Here is a 16,478-nt window from a genome sequence, read left to right on the forward strand (position 1 = left end):
ACGCTTTCTCTCCCTCTCTCTCTCTCTGAAATAAATAGACATTTTTTTAAAAAAGAAAAATTAGGAAACTTCCTCAAAAATACTGGGTTACATGGAACCAAAATTTGACCCCGTCGAGCTCCAAGTCCACAATCTTCACAACTCTCCTCTATGCCCCCCTCCTGTTAGCCAACTGGAAACAACTGGAAAGTTTCCAAACAACTGGAAAGTTGGTCTTGCTTTCTCTGACTCATAATTCAATTTTCTATAATGATATTCCCATAAAACTTATGTTACTGAACTGGCAGGAGCCTTGAACAGATTCTATGCCTCTTTAACATTCAGAACAAGCGCCTTTAAAATATTGCAATTCTACTATGACTGAAATGGGAAGCATGCCACAGAGGTGTGGAGGAAACAAACTGGACCTTGAGTCCTGCACTCTTGAAGCTTTGTGATAAGGCACAGGTAATCTATGCACTGTGCACTCTACTTCTGCTTGTATTTGAGATTCTCCATAATAAAAAGTTAAAAGCAGTAACAATTTAAACCACAAACAAGATAACTGAAGATCTTAAGCCATTTTGGGATCCAGAAAGACACTTAGGTTCAGTAACTCAATGTCTCTACTGACCATGTTTCTACTGGATAGCAGGAACTAACAGTGCAGGAACTTAGTTATAAAACATTTTACTAATACAAGAATCCACCCCCATGAATATTTTACTCTCATCTATCTTGAACAATGAAGATATTCTCAGAGTTGAATCTTCTGCTCACTCTAATATTTGCTGTTCCTGGAGCTACTGCTGCTGATAGGAAAACCTTTGCTTCCTTCCTCATAGCAGGTTTGTCATTCCACAGCCTACAAATGACTAAAGACTATTTGCATAATCAAACTTAAAAACTTCCACCCTATATCCTTTTCACAGTTCTCTTAAAAGGTGAAAAGAAAGAAACTTACCCGTTATGTTGTACATTCCCTCTTTGCCAAAGTGTGCTGTGGTTTCAAAAACTAGCCCAGTACTTCTGAACTTTTCTGTATCCGTTATAATATTAAAGAGCCACAAGGAAGGGAAGTGGTTAGTCAACTTGCTAATTTTATCAGTCCCTCCCACTGGTTAAATAGTACCTGATGCTGCAGACGCAAAATCAGTTTTCCAGCTCACTTCTCTGCTACAGCACGCCTTTATAAAAACAGCCTAACTTGAGGGGAAAGAGAGTGATAGTCAGTATCTAGTTCATAGGCATGAGACAGTTAATGAATGAACATTTTATTACTATTAATAAGAAGCCTAACAGACTACAGAAACCAGTGATTTTACAAAATGAGGAGGAGGAGGAGAAAGAGAGTCTGTCAGCTCCATACTCTAAGCATACTCTCAGTTGGATGTGTAAGGGAGTGATTTTAATGCAATCAGAGGACGTGTGGGAAGTAGCTGGTGTTTCATTTGTTGATAAATTTTCTTCCCTGGAACGGAGCCAGTATACCGGAAACACAAACTTCCACAACTTGGGGCCCTGCCTTAGATGATTCTCTTCCTCTGGAGTTTATCAATTAAAACACAGGACCAAGTAGCAGATATATGCCTCTGGATGAGGGAAAATTAAATGTCCTCAGCAGAAATCATGAACTGCTTTCTAGTTGTAAATATCTTTAGTAAATGAAAAGAAAATACAAAACCTAAAGACTGATTTTAATAAAATAATTCTGATGTGTCAACCCAACTAAAAAAATAGCAACATAGAAAACACTGGCACTCCAGAACCTTCTATCACAGGATTTTCCAAGTTGTTTAAATGTGTGGCATTTTAATTAAATATGGAGTACTCATTTTGAAGGGTATTCCCCACCATATCATTAAGGCAGTAGGATAAGAAATATCTGAAAATCAAATCATTTACTGACACTCACTAACCCCTGTCTTTGACTGGCTGAGAAATTGAAAACAGTCCCTTCAAAGAAATTCTGGCACTTTTTATATAATTGCATATGGTGACGGTGTTGTAAAAAGAGTTAAATTTGGTAAACTAAAGGAAGCTAGTAATTCATTACTGTCACTTTTCCTTTCTTAGTATTCCCACTACTCACCTAATCAAATGAGGAAAGGAAACACATGGTGGAACTACTGAATTTGTTTTCCATCTCCTTAAGTTTGTTTTCTAATTAGATCTAAGAAAATGTCCTGTCCTGAAGTGAAATGCCAGCCATACCTTGTTCTGAGATCCCAGCTCCAATTTGCCTTGAAGAGAAACAAGTGCACATTTCTAAACTCTCAAGGTCATGTCTGCCTATCTGAGTTTAAGAGGAGGAGCACATATGTAAAACCAACATTTCACACCCATGACCCTCCCACTGACATTGGTAGCTTCTGTATCTTCACAGTAAGGAAGAGGGAAACACACAGGGCTCTAGAGCAAAAAGAAGGGAAGGAAAGATGAAAAAGACTCACTGTCTCTCCTCTAAAATTCTTTGCAGCCTCCCCAAGCTTCTACATTCAGAGGTACCTCCTTTGCCTCTTCCATAAGCCTCCTCCTCCTCTATTCAAACATACCAACTTGCACCTTTTCCAAAATCCTATAGCATATTTCATCATTCTCACAGTCTAGCCACATATTATTTCTACAAAATGCCTTTCTAGAAGACTGTTAGCCTCTTCAGGACTCAGATACATCCTCGATGCCCACCTAGAACATTAGGCCTATTGATCAAAAAGCCCCACTTTTAAGACAAGTTCTTTGCAAGGCTCTTTTGCTAGCCTAAAATGAAACTCAGAGATTCTGAATCCAACCTCTATACAGTATATTCTTTCAAAATCAATCAAGTGCTGGGGCACCTGGGCAGCTCAGGAGGTTAAGCATCTGACTCTTGATATCGATTCAGATCATGATCTCATAGTTTGTGAGACTGAGCCCATGTCTGTCAGTACAGAGTCTGCTTGGTATTCTCTCTCCCTCCTCTTTCTCCCCTCCTCCCACTCATGCGCGCTCTCTCTCTCTTTCTCCCTCTTTCTCTCTCTCAAAATAAATAAACCTAAGAAATAATCAAGTGCTCCCATGCATGAGTATTTACACACTTAAGAAGTCCTCCAAAGCATAAATCAAGATTGAAGAGATATAAGAAGAAGGCAGTCTTTATGAGAAAGATAGGAATGTGAAAGACTGGACAGCTGAATGGACATGAGAATAAAATCTAGTACTGAAATAAGAAACAATAAACCAGATTTAACAGCACATAATAAAGTAAAAGGAAAATAAGATTAAGTGAACTCCAGATAACATGCTAAGGCAAATTACAGACTGTAGACCCAAAGAAAATGTGAAAAATGATTAATATTCTCTTATAGGAGCTGAGAATTATTCCTTATTCATAAAAAATTTTAAAGAAGCACGAACTTTTCCTTCTCTTAATACTGAACAAGGGAGCTATAGATGCATACTGATAGAGCTGCATGTGTTGGTTAAAATCCCATGAGCCACGCTGTTGCCAGTGACATGGTTCTCCAAATGGTGAATAATTCATTATAAAGCTTCTAACAATAAAATCTGAAATTATACGATGTAGTCCTAGAAAATTCAGTGTACAATAAAATTGAATAAAACAGTTTTATGTATGAAGCAGATTTTGTTTTTAGGTTCAAATAATTATAAACAGGTGTTTTATGCATATGACTATCCAAAGAAAAATTTGAAATGCATGAAGCAAGAAAAATTTTTCCAAGTGTACCAATGTCCCTTGCATTATTAGACCCCTCACGTCCATGAGACTGGCCCACTAAATACTAGAAACGCCCCACGAACATTGTGGCATTCAGAAAACATTCCCATAATTTTCCAATCCTTGCCTTACAGGTCAGTACAGCGTCTTTAGGAGCCACTACCCTAGACAATCCACTACCCATGACAAATTCAGCTGCTTCAGAAGTCAGGCAGGAACATCAAGTAGTGAAGGAAACCAGGGGAAAGTTATGTTAAATAAAGAACACAGGTCTCAGCTAAGGTGAGCCACTATCACCAGCTACTATGGGCCCCTATCCACTGTAACCTACAAATGACGAGCAGTGCAGAGCCTGCCATCTTTCAAAAGAAAGAAGGGGACATCTAGATTTTTATGTGAAATTTCATTTTTCAAAAGATTGGCAAATGCTCTTGAGATCATACATAATTTTTCTGTAGGCTAACATTATATCTAACATGAACTACTTGTTCATTTAAAAAAAGAAGCTGTAATAACATTTATAAAATATGTAATGTGAAAATATGATCTTTAGTGTAACAAGCAGGTGACCGTGTGCTTCTATCTCATTTTGTAAAAACAATTATATATAAATTATATATTATATATATATAACTCCGGGATCAATTCCGGAGTTTCTGCCAACATGTTCACAGGAATTCTCTACTGATAAATGTTTATTTTTTCTTTTCAGCATTTTCTAATCTTTCTAAAATGAGCACATAAGGTTTTACAATAAGAAAAAAGCAACAGAAAGTATATTTGGTTTTAAAACATTAGAGGATGGTAGCTATGCTCTGAACACAGTCAGAAAGGACCACCATTAAAATATATAAACAAAAGAAATTCAAATACCAAATCCTGCTCCATGTCAAGCACTGGCTAAAGACCAGATATAAAAATCAAGCAGTCTGCAAATCCAAAGAAGGGTGGGCCCAAATAACATGATTCACTACCTTGTGTTCCACATAATGGGTCATTATTTTACCTCCTTCATTAGCCAGCTAGAGGCCATGTGGGCAGAATTGAAGATTGAGTGCATGACAAAGAAAGTACTCAAGTAACTGTTGATTTAAAAAGATCTAGGGCCTTAAAAAGGTGAAAAAGAAGTTTTCCTATGAGCTTCATAATAACAATAGTAATAATAATAATAAATTAACCTTTAAGATAAAAATGCCTTAATAATTTAATTGCCATTTTCCTAGTTATAAAATTAATAGTAGAAGCTGAATGAAAGTTTGAACTCAATAAATTATTTTATGAACTTCTTCTAAGGCTTAAGAAATACTTCATAAAACCCCTCTTCTTTGCAAGCCAGTTTTATCCATCAATCTGCTGAAGACTTGGAACACATTTTACTCCTATAAAAGCTTATTTTTTCCCAAATAAGAAATATTTAATTAGAAACCTTTCAGAGCTGATCCTCCTAGGGACCAAACATGACATCCTAGAGAAATAAGCTAAGATCTTGAAAAATCATACATAATAAGCCCATTTACAATACCCAGGTACACACATTAAAAATTCTGCAATCACTACTGATTTTTTTGGAATTAATAAAAACATACTATCAGATTGTATAGAAAGGAACTTTAGAATCATAGAAATTGATGTGGAAATGATGTTACAATTTCTGGAGATGTTACTTTTTCTCCTTAGAGAGTACATCATCACAGTAAGCCAGTGCTTACTGTGAAAGGAATTCACCCTTTCTCCAGTCTTCAGCTATATGCTGACTAGAGCTTCAGTCCCTAAATATGTTTTCAAGCGTATTCATTTTCCATTCTGCAGAATCAGAAGATTATACAGTCTGTGAACTAAAACTTTCCTTTCAGTTATGTCTTCCAATTTTGATGACAAAAGCAGATGTTTGCAGGTTTGAAAGTTGCTAGTTCAACATTGTTGAGGAACCTAGGGGAAATGCAACAAAGTCACCAATTGCCCAGCATAAAATGTGATATGAAAATCTCATAAGCACAGTATCAGGCAGCATGTCTTTCTGAGCAAAGCATCCCAAATGTAGTTTCTTTAAAATGCTTTAAGCATTTGGATTAAATTTGCTGCTACGGTGATTATTTTTAGGCAAGATCCTGCTCATTGCCATATATCCCAATAAGACTTTTAAAATTGCCATTGAATACAACACATCTAACACGTGCTGAAAGGAAAGGAATATTATTGTGTGTGTGTGTGTGTGTGTGTGTGTGTGTGTGTTTATGTATTCCTCAGTAAACGCAACACATAGTATTCAACTTCACTAGTAATCAAATAAGTGTAAATTATGAAAGATTAACATTTTTAATATCAACTGAGGCTAATATAAGATGATGATAACCATATGATGTGAAAAGCATTCTCATATACTACTGATAGGAGTGTAAATTGGTACACCTTTCCTAGAGAAAGAATTGTCACAGTATATCAAGAATCTCTTTTAAAAGGTCATGCTCTTTGAGAGTGACTTTTTCTAGGCATCATTTCTAAATGGAAAAAAAAGATGTAAAACGATAATTCATGTAAATGAATTTCCATTACACTGTTATTTCAAAATGTTGTTAAACACCTTCAAATCATCTATATGCCCAACATAAGGGTGATAATAAAAGAAACTGTGGTATAATTATATGACAGAATATAAAACAACTTCTACAAATCATGATATTGAAAATATTTAATGACACTAAAAATGTTTATAATACAACGTTAGGTAAAAAAGATACAAAACGTATATGTACTATTATCCATATCTTGGTACACAAATATACTCCATTCACAACCTTTCATCTCACAAATAAAATGTATCCACATATTCAACAGAAAAAGCCCAAAAGCCCAGAATGTAAAGAACAATTAACTCTGGAGGGTACAATTATAGATAAATTTCATGTTCTTCTTTTTACCTTTTCTATTTGACCAACTTTTCTACTTTGAAAGCATCAGAGAAAAAATACTTCATAAATCTGAAGACATCAAAACGTTGTGCAGCACTCTTCATGAATGTCAGAATCTTCTTCATTATCACAGCATCCTATACTTGGTCTTTAGGCTTCAAAAAGTATATTTTATTGTTACTTTGGCTTTTGAGGATTTTTCATTTTACTCCTTGATAAAGTGAAGCTTGCCTGGCAATGCAGACAATTTAGGGTGAAATCAACCCTAAGTCCATGTGCTATGTTATGTTAATATGATAGCTGGTCATCTTAGTTATCCCTAAGATTTAGTTACTCTTGAAAACAGACTGCTAAAATCTACACCTAATTTATTGCAAAATAAGCATATTTTTACCTGGGACAAGAGTAACAGTGAGTGTTAGATATAAATCAAGTCAAGAAGAAAGAAATTCATCTTTATCTAGTTTCCATAACACCAAACATTTGAAAATTGTAACTCATTTAATTATCTCAATAGTCCTGAGAGTTTTCTTCCATCTATTTTACAAGATGAGGGGGCTAATTTTTCCAAAGACTAGATAAATTGACCAAGGTCTCATATTTCATAAATGGAGAACCAGAAATGACTACAGATAATTCTGACTACAAAACCAACATCTAGCATATAAAAAGAGGTGTTTCTTTGGAATCCAAGTAGTACAACTATGTTGATCACAGAATTACAGACAACTTAAAGAATAAAGTCTCTGAAGATTATGAAACAAATTAGATTACAAATAAGAACAAAACATACTTCTTTCCTCTGGAGTCACTATTGGGAAACATGAAATAACTAACAGAAAATTGGGAGGAAAAACACACGGTTGAGTTAATCATTGAGGCCATGTTTTCTGAGCCCAAACTCAGAACACATGATCTGGACACATGACATAGTCATGGTTCCAGAGTCTCCTGTTCTGTGTAGCCATCCTATCTAGTGTTTAATGGGGGGTTGGGGGGGGGGAGGGTTAAGATGGCATCTTACATATTATTTGTAAATACCAAATAAAATTTACATTTTTACCTCAAAAGGAAACCTTCAATTACTATACAAGTAATATGTATTCATCAAATCAAATAACTGAAAAAATGCATGAGGGCAGAAGTAAAAACTATCTCATCATCCTACTACAAAAAGTAGCCATTGTTGATGTGTTAACCTCCCAGACTTTTATTCACATACATAACAGCACAGTAGGATGTAAGAAAATGAAAGCTGGTTAAACTGGCGAAGTAGTATAGTTGGTTACGCGAGGCAAGGTTTGAACAGAGATATGTCTAACTCCCACAGGAATGTTTTTTCTACCTCCCTTTTGCCGAAGGTAGGGGGATGGGTGGAATATTCCACAAATACAGAAGCTGAAGGGGGGGGGCACTGAATTGTCTGCTTTTAATGCTTTTCTAAGATGCAAAGATTTTAGATGGTTGACTCTGCCACTTACTACTATTTCTCTTTGAGCAAATCACTGAATTTCCCCAGGCTGAATGTTCTCACCTATAAATAATGGTGATAACTTCCAAGACTTCTGAAAGAGTCAATGACTCAGTAACTAAATGAAATTAAAGTTTAGTACTTAAGAATCCCTGTTTTAGAACAACACAACACTCTTGGGCATAAAAATGCAATGCTAAACTTTAGAATTCTAAATAAATTAATTAAGATACCATTTGGGCCATGTGTACCGACAACGCATTCTGCAAAGAGGGATGATAATCACTTCAACAAATAATAGCCGCTGTTCTATTTTCTGTGACATAACTTGGTATTCCACCAAGTTTAAAAATAAATCTTTTACTCACCTTTGATCGACTCTCTCTCTCCTTACATTATTACTATGCCCTACTATGGAATCCTTCCCTCTGCTGGGTTAAAGTGTGCTTTGAGTAGTAGAACACAGAGGATCAGAAAATGGTCAGAGTTCCTTGTATCCTTTCTTTCTCTCCAAACAGTGCCTAAAAATCACCCAAAATTTCCAACATTTCTTTCAGGTCCCAGTTCCAAAGGTGAGAAACTTCGATCACTAAAACAGTTCTGGCTTCCAGCTGTTCACATAGAGAGACTGGGTTGTTCTAAGTGAAGATCATACCCTGAACCAGCAGCAAGGCGGAAGGAGTACCCAGACCTATTTAGTTATGGGTCCATTGTGAAATGCAATGACAACATCCTTTCGCCTCCTGGGATACAAAGGGATAAGTTCCTCAACAAGTCACACAGAATCTAAATGTGCTGCATTCTTGTAAAGCAGTTTCCATCAAGTGATAATCACTTTCACTTGGTGAAAATATGTGACTTCCATTTCTAGAAAACGTCCTGGGACCTTGCAATGTCTTGTTTAACAATAATAAGCATGTTGTTTCACTGTCATCTATTCCCCTAAGAATTAAAATGTTTTTATTTCTCAATACTAGGGATTCTCAGGGACCATTTTGAGATTTTCCTAAAAAATTTCCATAATATACTACCACTCACTAACTAGACAGTCTTAGAAATGTTATTAAATGCTCTGGCCTTTATTTTCTCATTTATAAAACGGGGCTAATAATGTCTATTTCATAGAATTGCTATAAATATTAAATAAGATCAATTATACAAAAGGCCCTCACACAATGACCAGCACATTATAAATGGTTAATAATTGATAACTACAATTTCTACATATAATCATAAACAATATTTATATAGTTTTCTCCTCTCCACTCTGAAAAGGATATTATAATGAATGTGTGTGTGTATGTATATTCTTTCCATATTTTTTAAGGTAGTTGAAGGCTCATTTAGGCCCTTTTTCTATAAGCTTTACTATACAGTTTTTTTAAATCCTTTTAAGATACATAATACTATTGAATCAGGAATAAAATGTATACTTAGTTTCAGGCAAACAATAGTTCAACAGAAGCCCCTTCAATTTTTAATTATTCCCTCTTCCTTCTTCAAGTTCACTGCTATTCTCTATTTTTTAATCTTGAAAGCCAGTCATGGTACATTATTTATGTTATATTCAATAGGGAGGAAAAGAAGAAAAGGAATTTTATTCAGGACACTAACTCTAACCTTGAAATGTTATTTTCTGAACATTTGTTCTGCTCACTGAGCAATTTTTGTCTTCAAGTCAGATGTCTAAATACAGTGCTTGAGCTCTGCTTAAAGGCTAAAAATATAGACTTCTGCACAAGGTGACGGTTACAAAAGAAGGTGTTTAGAATATGGTTCAATAGAAGCTAAGGTAATTGAGCATTAGCTAGCTATATAGTTCAGCCTGAAGAATTTCTGATCTACATTGAAGCTTTGGAGTCAACTCTTAGGCCATTATCCTTTGAAATACATTTTACTTGAAAAGAGAATCAATTAAGTAAGTGGTTTCCTGAAATCCTTCACAAGGTCCTCAATTTTCATCATTTGAAGACTGGAAGTCCTGGAAGCCTTTGTTGGCCTTTTTCTCTCTCTAAGTAGATTACTTATAAAAACACGTTAAAAAAAAAAAAGTATACTGAGTATGAACAGGAAGAATGGCCACAAAGTGGCCATGAAACAGTTCCCTCCTCTTGAGAAAAAGCTACGAATAGAAGTCAATGAATACTTACAATGCTCACTAGTACCATGTAAAACATAGCCATCGTACAGAAAGTTTATTGTCTTCCAGGACACATAGATCATTGCTGGCTCTGTTTCATACTCAAAGCTCTGCTCTCGAAACTCACACTTGGTCTTCTTCAGGCACACTTTCCTAAAAGTTAAGTTTCAAGGTTGGGATGCAAAACAGAAAAATAAAACAAAGGATTATCCTAGAATGGATAACCTTCAATTTATTTTCCAATGACAGTGAAGTCTGCTTAATATTTAAATTTTTATTCCTTTTAAGAAAATGGGAAAAAATAACAATGGATGAAGAAAGGGAGACAGGGTACATAATAAAAATTTTGATGTGCTCACGAGGCAAATATTGCCTGAATGAGTGAATGAATGGAAGGAGTCATAACAACAGGGGAAAATCTCAATAGGCTATATTATTATCAGATCCCTCTTTAAATATTTATTATAAGTAAATTGCATGAGGCTATCCTGTGTTTTTTAATACTTTATCTCCAGTGCCTAGAAACATACCCAACAGAGGTAGCTCCTTAAGTATTTGCTGAATGGATAAATACATTTTCTTTTTCCTTTTATTTCCATTTTTACTTTTCCATCATTTTAAAGGCTAAGGCACAATTATTTTCTTAAACCTCTGAGAATTCCCCTTTCAATACTAGACAGAAGAGATAAGTAAAATGGCATCACAATTCCTTAATAAAATTTTCATGTAAAAAATAATATTTTGCCAATTTACACATAGTATGTGAATTAAACCTTTGAGAAAAGTAGTTATAGGCAACATCTGTCCTTATTAAATGGGTAAAATGCAAACACACATACATATTGGATATACATTTGATCAATTTTTTTGCATCGTCCTCATTATGAAGTCACTGGGTAGAAAACATCAGAACAGAAAAATTCCCCTAATCATTTTATTTATTCTTCTCCCATAACAATCAAAAGTGCCTAAACACTACATTTTACTAATAATAAGTGTAACATTGGTGGTATGAAAGCGAGGTAGAAAGTAGTAAGATAAAGTGACACAGGGACAACAAAAACTGCCTTCTAAAGGAGATTTCTATCTGTACTATGTTGTGTTTATGTTTAATAAAATGTAGTGGGACACCTGAGTGGCTCAGTCGGTTAAGCGTATGACTTCAGCTCAGGTCATGATCTCACAGTCCGTGGTTCAAGCCCCATGTCGGGCTCTGTGCTGAGAGCTCACAGCCTGGAGCCTGAGCTGTGTTTCCCTCTCTCTCTGCCCCTCCCACTCTCATACTCTGTTTCTCTCTGGCTCTCAAAAATGAATAAACATTTAAAAAATAAATAATAAAAAATAAAATAAAATGTAGTTTGCAACACTCCAACATTTTTTTGTAAATATGTTTTTATTGTGTATTAGAACATTTTGATGGAGGTTTAGTTGTGCTTTATTTTACAGTGAATTAAATTTTATACATATCTGAGATTGGAGTTCAAGATCTTTCAAATTTATTTCTAAAATCACATAAAGTTTACTTTAAAACTTCCAGACTTGCACATCCATGTTTTTGAATTTCCAGATTGGGACTCTCAGAATAGAATAACACACATTTTTGTAGCACACATTTCCCTTGTTCAACAGGAAAAAATCATTTTTCTTTCTGGGGTTACCAAACACCCCCTCATACCTTTTAAAAAGTGACCTTTTAAAACTGAATGTGAAATGCATAAAAGATTCTGTCTCTCTCCATATGCACATATTCACAATGTCCTAAGGCATTTATTTCAGCAGGAAATTTCCTGATGTTTTAAAGTTGATTTAAAAACAAAAATATTTAAGAAATAACTGCATCTTATAGCATTTCAAGAACTTTTCTTTCACCATGTTATACATAAAAGGCATATCTAAATTTAGATATATGTAGATAAACATGCCAATCCCTGAAAAACCTAGACCACAGAAGTTTTAGGGAAAAGTCTGTATTATATTAAACATGAGGCTCCATTTCCTTGTTTTGAATTATTGGTGCTGCTGTGGCAACAGCACAATAGAGAACTGTGTTGCACTCTCAGCAGAGCTATTTATATTATTTAACCTCTTCCCTGGGAGTTCTTCCTCTACTGAGTTCTTGCATTATTTTAATAAAGTAGCCCATTAAAAGATTTTTTTTAAATCATTGCTATATGTGAACAAACAACACTTACCTTTAAGCTGTTTAGGGCAAACATCCTGGACATGAAGCTAATCTTTTAATGTGGTTTAAGACTGAATACCCATTTAACAGATCATTTTGCCAAAATATGTTTTTTTTTAATTTTACCAAAATTTTACCCAATTTTACCAAATTTTACAATATCCAAAAATGAGAAATAGCTAGTTAAGTCATAACTAAAACACTTCATAGGAGAAGAGATTTCTACAAAACAAAAGTTCAAGGTGGTGTTCCTTCCTGAGCATAGGATGTTGCAAATGGACGGTGAAGTATGTGCAGTAACACAGACCAGGAAAAAGACAGACAGTAAACTAGTTCCATAAAGTACACATCATCAAAGTTTCTTTAATACTTACCCTCTAGAACATTATATTAACCAAACAAAAAGAAAATTAATCAATTAGATCTATACTGGTGACTTGTTAAACTATGCACATTTCCTTTAGTTAGGATAAATAGACTAACCATTTAGTTGTATCAAAGGTAGGACCTTTTAATAAAATCTTTTGAACACAGTAACTGAAATTAATTCCCATATTTGGAAATCAACCAAGACAGCTGGAAGAAGTTGTTAGGAAATGAGAAAATGAGGTAGGAAAAATAACAAACAGCAAGTTCTCTCCCATGACTAAGAAATGTTTGGGGTAGGGAGTAGTGCAAGGCAAGATATTAAGGCTCAGGCAGAAACTATCAAAATGGAAGCAAAGGACTATAAATACTTTGTGTAAATGAAAATAGTACCTCTCTGGATTTATCAGTCATTTCCCCCACCAACCTGCTCTCCATGTACAAGGAAGTTCTCGTTTTTCATTCAACTGGCCAACACCTTTTCCTCTTCTATCCACTTAGGCTTGCTATTCCACCTGCCTGCCCTTCTCCCCTCTTTTGCTGGCATGCACTTGTTAAACTCAGATCAGTTGTCTTGTCTGTCAGCTTGCTCAGTGACCTCCACTCAATCAGAGCTTGCCTCTGCCTCTTCAATGTCACAGGCCATCATCCCTACTTCTGCCTGAGTGCTCACATCTTCTCATTATGAAGGTGTTTTTATCTATTTCTCTCACTAAACTGCAATCTCCTCAAGGGCAGAGTCCACAGAAAACTCACTTATTCATCGTTTTGCCACTTAAAAAAACTGTGCTATGATTACTGAATGACTGAAATAATAGTATCAAAATGGATTTAAAATTAGTAATAAAAAACCATAAGATGTTTTTAAGAATTACAATATTCCAACATGTTTTAAAATATGTTTACGCACGTAATAGGATGCAAGAGGATATGCAGGGTATAGAAGAAAATAATAAAGATACAAAAAGACAAAATTAGGAGGAATAGACAAAGCTGCCATGTTTGTCACTGTCTTCTATGACTATGAGCAAACTTAGTAAATATTCTATTAAAAATTTTTGAAGCGAATATTATAAAGGCTAAAATGAATAAGCATTATTTCTAGTTTTATATTTGGCTCACAAAAAAACTAAATTGGATAAGCTGTCATTCCAACTATTCTTTATTTATTTATATAACGTAACACCACCACTTTCTATGGAAGAAAATAAAATCACATATTCTTTCTTATTAAAACCTATGCCCTCTAGAGGTGCTCTGTCAAGCTGAGAAATAGCATGTCAGGGGACAAAATATTCTGCAGAGACAGATGTCCCTATTCAAAATGCATGTACAGTGATCAATCACAACTCAGAACAGTCCTGAAAACTCAAAGCACCACACTTAAAAAACAATTACAGAAAGACATGTTAAAATAACATCAAGAAGCTTAATACACGCTGAATGCATTACCCAAGAAATTCAAAAGAGTATTTGTAGAACTTGAGAGGATTTTGTGTTTTGTTAAGGCTGCATATAAGAAGTTTAAAAGTACTGTTAGAGGAAATACTGTGCCAAGGTCCACACCTGCTCTTGGGTGAACTCACTCTTGCCTTCTATACAAGCTAGCCATTCAATATCCATACCTGGCCTATCATTAATTCCATTCCAAGTTTCATAAAGAATTTATATTTGTTGCTCTTAAACACGCCTTTGATTTCATGTGTGTAACCTTAAACAATATATAGCAGTGTGAACATATTTCTGAGATTTCATATATGATTATATATGCCTAGCTCACTCACTATCAAAGCCACATACTATTCCATTGCATGAAAATATCTCAAATTGTTTATCCATTTTACTAGTAATGGATATTTGATTTGTGAATAATGCTGAAATAAACATTTCTGTATGTGTCACTTTGTGTACATATCTCCATGGGATTACACCTCCCAGTGGAATTGCTGACTGGCCCCTTACAAAGTGCACAACTTGACTACATATGTATGAATACATTGCTCTCTTCAGTGGTACTAATTTACACTCTCCAGTATGGTGAAATTTCCCACTGCTCCATATCTTCACCACCACTTGGTATTGTTGAACTTTATTATTTTGTCAAACTGACAGCTGATGGGTGTATGCAATTGTATAACATTGTAGCTTTAATTTACATTTCCCCGATCTTGATTTTAGTTGTTTAGTGGCCATTTAGATTTCATTTTATCAAAATTGACTACTCTTATTTGTCCTGTTTTTCATGGGTTATTTTCTTTCTTTTTGATATCCTGAATGCTAATACTTGATCATATTTATGTCACACATATCATTCCCCAGTCTTTGACTTGTTTCTTTTTTCTCTTTTATTTTATAAATTTTAAATTTAATAGTAATTATTATTCATAATTATCAATCCCTTCAAGTTAGTGTTTTTGTATTTTGCTTAGAAAATTCTTCCACGCTCTATACCATATTCTCCAATTTGCATTTCAAATTTAAATCCTTAATTCATCTGAAGTTGCTTTCGTGCTTTTACGAAGTAGGGATACAAATCCAATTTTTTGTCTCAGTGCCATATATTTAATAATTCATCCATCTGATGATAAGCAATGCCACATCTGTCAAATATCTAGTTTCCATGTATAAATTGGTACTTTCTGTGTGATGCAGTCTAATACATTTGGCTTTGCATAATGTACAATATTATGGTTTTATAAGAAGTCTAGGTATGTTAGAATGCCATTCTTCCCACTTTGTTCTTTTAATTCAAGATTGCCTTTTCTTTCTTTTCACATAAATTTGACAGTTAGCTTGCTGAATTCCATAAAAAATTTCTGTTGGGTACTTGATTTGAACTTCATTGAATCCATAGCTCAGTTTGAGAATTAACAACTTAATAACAATATTTTTTTTAAAAAAAATTTTAAATGTTTTTTATTTATTTCTGAGAGAGAGAGAGAGACAGCGTGAGCAGGGGAAAGTCAGAGAGAGAGGGAGACAGAATCTGAAGAGGCTTCAGGCTCTGAGCTAGCTGTCAGCACAGAGCCCGACCCGGGGCTCGAATGCACAAACCATGAGATCATGACCTGAGCTGAAGTTGGATGCTCAACTGAATGAGCCACCCAGGTGCCCCAACAATGAATATTTCAATTCATGAGAAGAGTATCTTTCTCTATTTACCTGAATATTTTTTAAATGACTTTCATTAAAGATCATCTTTGTACATGAAGGTAATTTGTATCTTTTATTAGGTTTATTCCTAGGTTCCTTTTGTGTGTGTGGCAAATGTTACAGATATCTTCAGTTGTATTTTCTAACCATGAAAACATATCTTCTTGATCTTTGTATCCAGAGCTCATTATACATTTAGGGCTCCTTATATGTATTTTGATTATGAAAATATGAATGACAAAATGTTGTGACATTTATGTGAGAAATAAAATTCTATAATGATGGTAAACCATAAACATATTATTGGGCATTATTTTGTTTTAATTTCAAATAAGGTAAGATTAACATAGGAGAAAAATTCAAGCCAGAATTAACCAAAATTTTAGAAATCAATTTTTTAAAAAACTAAGGAAGGACAGAAAATGTTGAAGAAGGCAACTTTTCAAGGAGAGAGCTAAAACCAAGGAAGAAAAATTTTAAATAATTTTTTAAAAAATGATTCATAATGAAAAGGATCTAGAATTATTTATTGTCAAAAAATTATCCTTAGATCTTATTGA

The 16,478-nt window shown here is 34.5% G+C and overlaps 1 protein-coding gene across 2 annotated transcripts in view; it reads right to left on the bottom strand.

Annotated features, from left to right (window-relative positions):
- Positions 1-16,478, bottom strand: part of HDAC9 (histone deacetylase 9) — a 908,040-nt gene that overhangs the window by 716,132 nt on the left and 175,430 nt on the right. The window contains exon 1 of one of the 2 annotated variants that reach the window (XM_077757659.1): positions 944-979. The exons of the other annotated variant lie outside the window; for it this stretch is intronic. Within the exon in view, the coding sequence (XP_077613785.1) occupies positions 944-959 (16 nt within the window). The 5' untranslated portion in view covers positions 960-979. Of the gene's footprint in view, positions 1-943; positions 980-16,478 lie in introns of those variants that run through there. 2 annotated transcript variants of the gene reach the window in all.

Source organism: Crocuta crocuta, unplaced genomic scaffold (assembly GCF_008692635.1).
Source record: "Crocuta crocuta isolate KB4526 unplaced genomic scaffold, BGI_CrCroc_1.0 scaffold62, whole genome shotgun sequence".
Taxonomy (NCBI): Eukaryota; Metazoa; Chordata; class Mammalia; order Carnivora; family Hyaenidae; genus Crocuta; species Crocuta crocuta.